At 49.7% G+C, this 11,527-nt stretch overlaps 2 protein-coding genes across 2 annotated transcripts; one reads left to right on the forward strand and one right to left on the reverse strand.

The window, feature by feature from the left end:
• Window positions 1–158: 158 nt before the first annotated feature.
• On the forward strand, window positions 159–1,677 carry F5J12DRAFT_693011 (glycosyltransferase family 2 protein; the record flags this gene model as incomplete). The annotated part of the gene is made up of 5 exons (XM_051740404.1): window positions 159–192; window positions 248–269; window positions 321–1,197; window positions 1,268–1,380; window positions 1,431–1,677. Coding segments are annotated over 5 exons (1,293 nt in total), but the record flags the coding sequence as incomplete, so codon positions are not given.
• A 2,938-nt stretch (window positions 1,678–4,615) lies between these two features.
• On the reverse strand, window positions 4,616–9,426 carry F5J12DRAFT_843911 (Fusaric acid resistance protein-like-domain-containing protein). Its single transcript, XM_051746240.1, has 18 exons — window positions 8,522–9,426; window positions 8,223–8,464; window positions 8,139–8,172; window positions 7,452–8,088; window positions 7,134–7,402; window positions 6,860–7,074; window positions 6,536–6,810; window positions 6,449–6,481; window positions 6,357–6,394; window positions 6,131–6,307; window positions 5,928–6,077; window positions 5,685–5,867; window positions 5,456–5,632; window positions 5,386–5,392; window positions 5,177–5,332; window positions 4,875–5,120; window positions 4,765–4,812; window positions 4,616–4,710 (listed from the first exon to the last, which is right to left on the reverse strand). The coding sequence occupies exons 1-16, from the start codon at window positions 9,289–9,291 to the stop codon at window positions 4,890–4,892; spliced, it is 3,594 nt and encodes a 1,197-aa protein (XP_051598380.1). The 5' UTR covers window positions 9,292–9,426; the 3' UTR covers window positions 4,616–4,710; window positions 4,765–4,812; window positions 4,875–4,889.
• Between the last annotated feature and the right edge of the window lie 2,101 nt (window positions 9,427–11,527).

Below are 11,527 nucleotides of genomic sequence, written 5' to 3' on the forward strand. Positions count from 1 at the left end.
TAACCGAAGGGACTGAGTTGTGTACCCGCGTGTCTCCCGTTCAGTCCGCCCCCCTCATTGTATAATAAAAATGAATTCCCCCTTTGAAACCCCGCCGGTCCTTTTCTCTTCGTTCCCCTCGTCGCCCTCGTCGCGCGCCTGACGCGTCCACTCCTTTCATGCTTTACCTCACCTCAGACAACTTTCCGGTCTGTAAGTACACCTTTCCACTTGCATTGCCGTCCAGCGCACGCTGACACACTCCCAGTCGTCCCCTTCGGCGTCATTGGGTGCGTTCAGGTCGTCTGACAGTCTCACCCACTCATCTTTATCTGCGACAGATTCTACCGCTATTTGTGGTACCTCATCCGTATCGCCGCCTCTTTCACCTACAGACCCGTTCCTTTACCCGAAAACCCAACCTATACTGCGTCCGAGGACGTCACCATCATTGTGCCAACTATCGATGCCGGCGAGGAGTTCAAGGAAGCTGCGAACAGCTGGCTCGCCGGAAAACCGAAAGAGATCCTCATCATCACAGAGGAGAAAATGAAGGGACCCCTCCAGGAACTCGCCAACCAGGTTGACCCAGATCGTATCCGCGTCCTCACCGTCCCATTCGCCAATAAACGGCTCCAGATGGCACACGGTATCCGCAATACGACCACTGATATCATTGTATTTGCGGACGACGATGCCATATGGCCTCCAACCATGTTGCCCTACATTCTCGCTTGTTTCGAAGACCAGAAGGTCGGTGGAGTAGGGACATCACAACGCGTACAGCCAGTAGGAAAGAGGATGACTGTCTGGGAAGTGTTGGCTGCTTTCCGTCTTACTATTCGCAACATCGAAATTGCTTCTTCAACCCACATCGACGGTGGCATTCCTTGCTTGTCGGGCCGAACGGCTGCGTATCGCACGATCATCCTCAAGGATCCGGAGTTCTTGCATGGATTCACTCACGACTACTGGCTGGGAAAATACCAGCTCAACTCGGGTGACGACAAATTCTTGACACGGTGGATGGTCAGCCACGGTTGGAGCACTTACGTCCAGTGCTGCAAGGAAGCGGAGTTGCTCAGTACGATGAAGCCTAACTGGCGGTTCCTTAAGCAAGTTCTCCGTTGGACGCGCAATACCTGGAGATCCGATTTACGCTCACTCTTCATGGAGCGACACATTTGGACATCGCATCCTTACGTGGCCTATACGATGGTAAGACGTTTCCCTCGTTACTTGACTGACCCTCAAAGACACTAACAATATATGCGACCTCGGAGTTCAGGTGGACAAACTATTTAATCCTCTGACGCTTCTCGTTGGTCCCACACTGGTGTCTTATCTCACCTACAAGAGTACGATCCCTGTCGACCAAGGCGGCTACCACCTGCCGTGGTGGTACGCTTCTCCTCCCTTCTTTCTCCGCTCGTCTCATCTCCGCTTCCTAGGAACATCGCGGCCAGCTACATGGTTTGGTTACTTGCAACGCGTACGGCTAAGCTCCTTCCCCATTTGTGGCACCAGCCCGAACACATCATCTACGTCCCCGCGTTCATCATTTTTGGTTACTACTTCGCCATCATGAAGATATATGCTCTCTTTACTCTCCACGAAACTGCCTGGGGAACCCGTGCGGGTATCGGCGATCCAACCGCTGCTACAGCCGCAACCGAGAAGGATCCAGTGTCTTCGTCTGAGAAGGGCGAGTACGTTGCAACACCTTCGACGTCAACCCAGCCCCGTTCGCATCAGGCGCACTACACTCCGGCCATTGAAATGCAGACGGGGTTCACACCACAAGCAGCGTATGGCGGGCAGATGGCGTATGTCCGGTAATGGATACTGGTGCATGATTTACGAGCAACTCTCCATTCCCCTCCCACCTATCCTTTCCCTTTAATTTCCGTCACGATCATCTTCAGCATTGAATCTCATTTTCGTCGCTTGTTTATCTTGGCCACATACATCCCGCAATGCATATCGGACCCCCATCTACTTATGCGACCATCCGCCTCTGTCTCGGCACCAATTTACTATCTTAACGTACATTATCATCGAGGCCACCTCGTCGCATCTTCCCCGTCCCTCCGATCACCCTCATCCTACCTTAGTTTCTGTGGTCCTCATACATATATACTCGTCGACCTCGGGACCATCACGTTTTGAGCACTCCTTAGAGTCACGGCACTTGACCTGGCATCGTTAGAAACGGAACGCAAGCAGAGTGTATACCATTCTCCGTTTCCTTACATGCCATCCTCAACTATTGGTAGAGTCCACATGCGGACTTCATACCCTTGCCTATTGACCACGACATTCTAGGCTGTAGAGGCCGCCACAGGTACTCGTTCTCTACTCTATCTAGCTGCTCCCTGTTGTGTTCTCATCCGTAGATACAGCTAATTAACTTTGATGGTGTCCGTAATGACTGGCTTCGATCGTTCTGTATAATGCAGAGCCATGCATACTTGCTCGGTTTGAGTGAACCCGCTACAAGATAGAATCTGTCCCGTCACTTGCAATGTTCAAAGTCATAATATTTTCGAAATATGAGTGTAGTACTGTCGCAAATTTCTTGGGCACGTGATAAGAACCTTATAATACATGTTAAGGGTGGCTGTTCACACTTCCGTTATAAGCCATGCCAATGCCACCCATGTGTCATTGAAAGATTGCCAAAAATGGGTATTTGTACATAATATTTTACACATTCGCACTATATCTTATGTAAAATATCACATATTTGCTATAATCTAGCCAAACCTGACCATTATAATGGCAAGTGGTCCATTACACGCTGCTTACAATGGGGGCACGTGACAATGGACCAAATAAATTTGCGACATACGTCTCGTATTCGTGTTGACAAGCCCTTGTATACTTGTATACGGCGGGTCCTACATACATATATAATATCGGTGGTTTAGGGGGGCTTTGAGTTTCCCGTAACTATACATCTTCAAGGTAGCCCGAAGCGACCAAAGCTACAGTCTACTCCCCAGATGCTGATGGTGGCGCGTCGTGCGGGGAGATGTGCGAGGCAGGTGAAGGGAGAGAAATGGGAGATGTTGGAGGAGAAGTGAAGGACTCAAGATTGGTGTTGCCAATGTCAGGATCATTCTTGCAAATCCGAAAAACAAGTCGACCCGCTGCATGGCCTTCTTCCAGAAGTTCGAGTTCGACGGCTAGTCAAATGCACACATCGTTTGTCAGGTCAAACGCTGTCTGAGGGACATGAACTTACGCGTATCAGCATGCACCAGTAAGTCAGCGAGACTCTCTTTACTCTCGGTCTTCTTTATAAGCTTGTAGCTAAAGAAAAACCTGCGCGCAAACACCTCTATCTGCACTTTGGACGACTCTGGGGCAGAACTATCAGGTACACGAGTCGTTTGTTTTTGAGAACCGCAGTGATTTCGAGGGGCAAGTCCCGTAACCACAATGTTTCATACGTGCGCGCATTTAGATGGATACGACGATAGTATTGCGAAGCCGCCAAAGTCCCAGATTACAGACAACCATCGTCAGCCAGTCTGAGATGGCCTCATGGCTCCAAGAGGACTAGATGAAACTCACAAAACAAGAGTCTCTTGCCATGTAGCCACGAAGTCACCACTGTCCTTGGCATACTTGGCAATGCTCGTTCTCTTCACGACCCCGCCACTCTTGACACGGATATAGAATAGCCCGGTAAAAAAACCGACTTTGGCGGGGAGGCCGCTGGCTTTGATGTCTGTCACATTCCAAACATCGAGGAACGTTCAATTGCAACAACATCCGGTGATGAATTGTTTAACCAAAGAGAGAGGCACGTCGTGAGTAAGAGCGTTCTTGCGGTTGAGTATGTGTTCGAGGTAGAGAAACACCTACCTGAGATTTGAACACAAATCTCTCTAGTTGCGCTTGATGCCATAACCCTGGTTGGGAGAGCGTGGTGGAGAGAGTCGAACGGGAATTAAATGAACGTACTCACGAGGGAGGTCACCCTACACACCACTATATATCTGGACCCAGAACTTAACGGGTGGCGCAATCCTCTCACTGCCGAAGGGAAGGAAGACGACGGGCAATATGCCGCGCAATAACCGTTCATGTACATCTAGATACTGCCATGGGCTGGAGTTCTAGACCATAGTCCGTCGGCGAAAGGGGACGTCATGGAAAGACGTATGCTCGTTTGCTACTTTGCGCAGCGATCGCCCTTAAATAGTCCACAAGCGCGATAGGGGCTAATGCACCGATGCATGCGTCCTAGCTAGTAGCGCCCGAATCCCTGACCCACCTGATCAGCTGTGCTGAGGATTCTGAACCTTCGAGATCCGATAGCAGACCAGTACCCGGGAATGCAGATTACGAGGGCGCCACTGACCCATGGTACCCAATTCATTAGAAGCCCACACAGCCCGGGTGGGCTCATGTATCCCTGGCAAACGTTGAACCCAACTTACATAGTCGGAGGGCTCTACTATGAAACCCATCTTGGCCAGGGCTTGATCCGTCCGTATTCAATCGTTTCCGCAAGGTTTAGAGTTAACGCGATGCTTCCTTTTGTGGATAGTACGAGCGAAGTGTTGCACAGGAGCTCCGATCAAAGACACAGCAATAGCGCACAGCCGGCATCTTGACGAGTCAACCTTGTGTTGGGTCAGCTGAATGCGTTTTACAATTTCAGCGCTACGACGGAAACAGCCGACTCGGATGCAGGTCGCCCCCAACATTTCATTGTCTGTAAGTCTCGTTGCATAGTGCTAAGATGAAAGAACGTGTACAGACGCAAGTTAGACGTTGGTCCTCCCAGAACACATGCCGAAAGCGCAAGGTCCGGTTATGGTCAGTGAATATAAGAGAGGGCGTAATGCACACCGTCATTCTGTCTTATTATCGCGTTAAAGTGTACAGCAACACACTCAAGCAAGCGAAACGCCATCGTTCCTCTCCACGTCCGCATCCGTGAATAACGCGTCGAATTCTTCGACAGTCTGTCCGATAACACCAAACGCGTCCTGCAGCGTACGGCCAAGGTAGTCCAACTCTTGCGTAACACCTTTCATCGTGAGGGCGTAGGCAAAGAACAGCAGTTGTTTGGATGCCTTGACATCCCTGTTCTTCACAACATCGAGCTGCCGAATTGCATCCACCTACCCAGAGGCGAATTAGACAAGACACCGAGTCACAGGAGTTAGCTGCTGCTTACCAAGCGTTGTCGTGCTTCCTCTGCTGGCGGCAGATACGGCGGTAAGGGAGCTTTCAGACGAAAAGCGGATGCCAAAACTGAAAAGTACAGGACGATGTTGCCGGCCATTTCCCGCCGCTCTTTGTTGACTGGAAGGATGAAATCCCTTCTGACGTCCTACGGACAGTATGATCAACTTGGAAAGAATGCGATGAAGTTGTGAGGATTACCGTGAACCTGTCACGAGCAAGATACTGCTGATTAGAAAGTGGTTGTTGCGAAAAAAAAAAAGGCTTGCACCATTCCTCCCGCGTCGTCACACAGCGCATGCTATGCAACTTGTCGAGTATTGTTTGTAAACTCGTCAATATCAAGCGGTAAAGCATAACAGGAAAGGGTCCCTTCAATCGTGGTTCGTGCTGGGTCTGAGCCAGAAGTCCTTGCAGCTCAATTAGTTTGATCTGAAGGTGCAGTTCCCTATATACAATCATCTTATCATCGATCGCAACCACAGTCGAACAATACGTGCATTGCCATGAATTCTTGGACAGAGTCGCCGAGGATCGCACTGGCTGACTTGGATAGCAAGGGAGTTCCTTCACATGCAACATTCCCGCCGCCTGCATGATCAGTTTCCTCTGGGTCATCCAACTCCAGACCAGAGTTAGATGCAACTAAACGAGTATACAGCCATCCCACGTTGAGACAAAGCCTTTCAGATCGCAGTAGCTGTTAGCTGCATGGCCAGTTGTACGTATATCGTGTTACTTACTCTCCAAGGCCCTTGCTGAGTTCCCTTCTTGCTTCCGAGGGCCACCAGAAGCGCGACACCAAGAGCGCCCACAGCACGCCAACAATAACAGCAGCTGATCTATGGTGAGCGATTTCGAGGACAGAAACATCCTCCCGGCGTAGGTTATACCTTACGAAATGTTAACCGACTTGTCATCATGCAAATTGTGGTGGACGACGCACGAGTATAGGCAAGTTAGGTTATACGTCAGCAGCACGAAGCGCCCTGATGTTGCATAGTCTGGCTTTGCGACTATGTAGTAGAAGCAAGGAATGGAGAAAAAGAACCCAAATATGGCCAGAACGATAGGGTTGTCGTGGAAAAGAGTATAAACGCCAGCTGCCACTGCTGCTCCGATCCTTCATTTCATGAGTGTTGCGTAAGGGCTAGCCACGAAATCAAACCCACAAAGTACCAAGCACTCGGTGCATACTCAAAAAGTTGGTCTAAATATATCAACGTCAGGACTGGGATTACTTCAAGGATAAACAACGACGAACCGCCCCAATAGTGGGAGACATCACGACGAAGAACTTTGGACCAAAATAGTGAGTGACTGTGCCGTCCGGAGAAGAGTGAAAACCTACCGATACTAGGGCCCATTCTCCCCTATATTGCATAAAGATGGGACGGGTGGTATCGAAAAACGCCAGAGATGCCAGCATCGCGGTGGACATGCCAACTTTGAACGAGTACTTAACATTACGGCCTTTCAGTCGATCACCTAATTCCCACATCGATCGTTTAATACGTCCATAAAAATTTAGATCAGAACGATCAGGCGTCTGAATAGTGTTTGGCGCATGAGGCTGCACTTTCGGAAATGATACTTTAGGATGGTGGTGTCCGCTGAAATACGTCGCTGTGTCCAGTGTCAACACAGCGCCAGATCAAGTGAACAGCTTGCTTACAAATACGTTGCAGACCAGTGGCGCCCCGCTTCTCAGGAGCCGACGGCCGTCGGAAGGAGAGTAGGTATAAGAAGATTGACTTAGGACCGTTGACTACGCATTTTTGCCACCAACTTTGCTTCGAGAATCTGCTTGATTCCACGGCATATATCCTTCGCATGGCATCTGTGAGGCACATCAGCTCTCCAGCGAATTCCTGGAGGGTAAAGATAAAGCTGCACGAGAGGGTCAGAAAAACCTGGTGAAAGTATTCGGAGGAGCCTAGCACACTAACAAATAGACGATGAATATGTGCTCATTATCTCCCAATGTTTGGCTGTTATCTATTGTCGAATTCGTCGATCTCCTTGATGGCGATGCCCAGTTACTCTGCTTATACAATCGTAAAAATGCATGGTTTGAAGTGCTTTCGAAAGTGTACAGCGCCCGTTCAATGCCGTCGATAATTGTGTGGAAATCTTGAGGGTGCATCCTTTCTCCTTGAATGCCTTGACTATGCACAAATGCCTCTCTCAGTCTATTCAGGCATGACGTGCAAGTCGTCTGCAGGGGATTCGCATTAGTCACTAGAGACTATGGCGCGACGACGGACCGAAAGGGCTTTCAACGGTGGTCCGGTGACATCTATAAGATCGCCAAACATATCCGCTGCTGTTCGTAGTAGCGCTTCTTCCAAGTCGTCGCGGGGCGGTATGGGGGATCTTCCCTGACCAACAGAAATACGTGAAATACTGCTCCCATCATCTTGGAGATGGCTTCCCCTGATAACTAGCTTCCCCTTGCTTTGAGCCTTGCTCAGCTCGTATTGCAGTCTTGTTCCACTTCGGAGTCCATTGAGATGTTGCGCTAGTCGTGTCAGGCTGTCCACAGCGTCCTCATAAGCCTGTTTCGCAAGCGTACTGCTGGCGTCGTCCAGGATCATGAACCGCTCCGACCCAGCCTCGGTAAAAGCCTTCTTCAAACCCGTGAAGGTGGATTGATGGCTCTCAACTGCCTTCTGCATCTTCTCGTAACTCGGTCTGTGGATTGGCTCCTCGAGAAGAAACATGTTGGTTATCATCCCCAAGAGCATCGATAAGGAGTCTAACGTCTTCGTCATGTTAGCTTGAAGGTTATCCGTTGCACTCTGGGGCCACAAGGTAAAAGAAACCAGATTGGAAATGAGTGTTCCCACTAAGACGATCGAAGACATTTGAAGGAAGGTCCATAAACCGCCCTCTTTTACGATTCTGAGGACTCTTAGCGCATGTCAAACGTGACACAGAAGCGGCAGACTTACACGATGAAAAGGACAGTTGCTGCCATGTTACATGCTATTGAAGTAACTCAGAGACTACATAAAAAAAGAGCGGTACCGACGAACCTGAATTGAATGTCGGCTTCGACATCCAGACTTTCATCCAGGACAATCCCCACATCGAGAACCCAACCCACAGAATTGGCACGAAATCTGCAACCACCTCCCATCCTGGCTGAACGTCCAGCCACCAGAATAGAGACATCCCAGTAAGACATACAAGAGCGGTGTACAACCAAGCAATGAAGCAGAACGTATCAGCCTCTACCATCCCACCGATGGATTTTGCAGGGTTATAATACACAGCACTGGAATGGATGGTGAGCGGAATAGCAAAGGTGTACGGCAAGGGGAACAGTAGCTACATAGTGGCAATCATATGCCCCGAAGGCGATGGCCCGCCCCCTCCTGGTCCATAGGAAGTCAGGTCACCAAAAAAGTCGGACAGATATGGATGGAGCGTGAAGAGAGACGCAAGAAAGTATGCTACGGAGCACTTTAAGATGTTCTTCCACAATAGCGGAATAACAGGAAATCGCGTGTATATTCGAGTCCAGCACGAGACGTTCGTTGTCGCGGTATGCGCTGCAAGAGTATTGACGCTCTCCGAGTCCGAGTTCCCCGTGGCCGCATTCCGGTCTCCTAGCGATGACGCAGGTGCGTATAGTGGGAGATGCATCGAAGATGACCACGACCCGGGCCGTTCGGTCGACTCGCTACGTCTTGGATTATGCACAAGAGGACTCGCGAGCTGTCCTTCATTTTCCATCAGCTGTCCAAAGACTGACCATTGGCGTTCACGAGACCCGCGCGTTCTGCTGTTCATTGAAATTGAAGGGTATCCCGGAACCGGAGAATTCTGCTCTGTGGCCGTACTAGTACGCCGCCTGGGATAGTGGTATGAAAAGCTCCTATGTTCGATGGTGGGACAGTGGGAGGTAGAATGAATGTTCCCGAGCGACGTCGTGTGCCGCACGCGAGGCGTCCATGGCTCATCCTCACTTCTGCCACCGAGTGCGTCCGGAGAGCCCACGAAGACTGAAGATGGGTCACGAAGTGCTGAATCACCGCATGTCGAAGATGCCAGCAACAAGTCTTCGCCGTTTCTGCCAAACGTATCCGTGCGCGAAGACATAGCAGCTGTACTTTAGTGAGGGAAATTAATTCGTTCGTGTCTTTGAGCAACCAGAAGACATGTGTGCACTGTGCAGTGGAAAGTGTGACAGGTGGCTCTGGCGCTACTCAGTAATTCTGCCAAGAGAGTGCATCTGGGAAACAGCTACGCGACGCGGCTGTTAACAGCTCTTTCGCACTTGAGCGAGCCCTCTCATTGGCCAACAAGTGTCTTAGCGAGTCTTACGACAAGTCACTTCCAAACGGAGGCAGGTATAACCTGCTCATTCCCTCGGGCAGTTTTGCAGATGTGGAGTGGCAACCGAGCCTCATTACCGATCGGAGCCAACCGATATGCATTCGAAAAGAGGGGATGTGCATCCGAGCGTGGTGTACACTCTTCAAGGTTCAACGTTCAAGCCTGTCTATGATTGTCCGTCGGGATGACGATAAACAATAGGATTCAGCTAGACATTGCAGTATATTTCAATTCAGCGAACTTGTTCGGCAGCAGTTGGAGACAAACACTCAATTCCGAGTATGTACTACAGATCAAGTCCAGCAGTATACATGAATATGGCTTTACAATGTTCATATAAAGCCATTACAATGGTGAACCTAAGCAAGGTTAACGGAAAATCAAGGAATATCAAGGTATAAGGCCAGTAGTGATCCCGTGACTAGGGGATGCAGGCACAGCAGGACACGCTATTGAGAAGCTTGTCAACACCCACAACCTACCACTGCCATTCTTTGCTGGTTTGGACTTGGAGGTGCCTTTCAGAAGGCTGAGGGAAAAACAACAGGCCCGCATTACTACGTCGGCGAGCCTCCACGCCAACTCGCGAGACTATACAAAACCACAACAATGATGTCAACCGGTGACCGCAATTTCTTCAAGGGGTATGTGGACGATCGAATCCACCTTCTAAGACCTTGGACTGGAGTTTGACTTTACTGTAAGTATTTGGTCTTCGTTACGCTCCTTTAACAGAGATAACATCCGACCGTTACCCCGCGCAGAAGTTGCGGCCAGGACTCCAATAGTATCATTTGCAAGTCATGCTCCTGTTTCCGTGGAAGGCAGGCTTGAAGACTGGTAAGGGGTAGGGAGTATGCTTTGGCTGACTAGTCGGAAAACATTCCGTTTAAAAAGGACCTGCAGAACTGCCCGCGGGAGTCCGTCTTCCTCTAGGCCTGGGCTCCAGGCTCAGATAAATTCATCGGGAACTTGCGGGCCCTGCAGGTAGACGTATGCTTTTGTTACCCGAGGCGTCGAATATGAATAGGTTGATGTTCTAATGTCGTAGACTCTGACGGATTAACTGGTGATCCAATAGATCTGAGATTTTCACTACGCTCGTCGGCCTTTCCAAGGCACTTGGGAATAGTAGTAATATGCAGGCGCCATACGACTCCCTTCACTCACCCAACCATCTAAAGGCCGACGACGTTATCCCTTTCACCAAAATCGCACCCCATTAAGTTTTCCACCGCTTTTTATCCTCTTAATGAGACCGTCTGTGCTTCGCGCAGCGCTCGTTAGTTCACCGACCACCACCTGTTTCAGTGTTGAACGATTCTCCACCCGACACTGAAACAACCAACGAGCTCCCTGGAGAAAGAATCACCATCTCGCAGGTATCTGAAGTCTTACTCTCATTCCTAGTACGTCTACTGTTCGGTGTGGTGCACATCTACCTTCTCACATCGTGACAGCAGTACAATGGAAATCGGGTCTGGTCCATCCCCTAGCAACAACTATGCTCATCCAGACGGCCCTCTTTGCTCAGAAAATGAAGACGAGTGAAGCTATAAGATTAGTCTTGCCACGCCATCATCCATTCAACGCTCAGAAGAAGCGCAGTCCCAGTCCAACCATTCAATGTGGAAAGCCTTGTGTCAGAATCGAATAACGTCAAACATTCAACTGGTCCGGCCGAGGTAATCGCAGTCCCCTGCCTCAGTACGTAGCGAGCTCGAGCACACGAGGCACAATCACTGCGGAAACGGGTTTTTAATCAGGTCCGGAGATAGTCGGGTCAATGACAATAACCGTTGTATATCCCGAGGGTAGCTACTCCTAATAATATGTCTGAATATAGTGCCGAAGTGTTCTCGTTTCGGAGCATAATCTGGTTGGATTTGCATGCCTATCACCATGATGATTTTTACCTTCGCGACAATAATCAGATCAGATTTGAATGTGACTATGAGCTATGTACACCGAGTTAAATCGTATAAATGCAATTGATCCT

This window comes from Pisolithus orientalis, assembly GCF_024613125.1.
Source record: "Pisolithus orientalis strain OTSU chromosome Unknown F5J12scaffold_23, whole genome shotgun sequence".
In the NCBI taxonomy this organism is placed as follows: Eukaryota; Fungi; Basidiomycota; class Agaricomycetes; order Boletales; family Pisolithaceae; genus Pisolithus; species Pisolithus orientalis.

Coding starts and splice junctions, on each gene's coding strand:
- F5J12DRAFT_843911 (XM_051746240.1), bottom strand. CDS start 9,291: ATGTCTTCGCGCACGGATACGTTTGGCAGAAACGGCGAAGACTTGTTG. Junction 6,308..6,356: donor CACCGAGTGCTTGGTACTTT/GTGGGTTTGATT, acceptor CATGAAATGAAG/GATCGGAGCAGCAGTGGCAG. Junction 5,121..5,176: donor AGGAAGCACGACAACGCTTG/GTAAGCAGCAGC, acceptor GCCTCTGGGTAG/GTGGATGCAATTCGGCAGCT.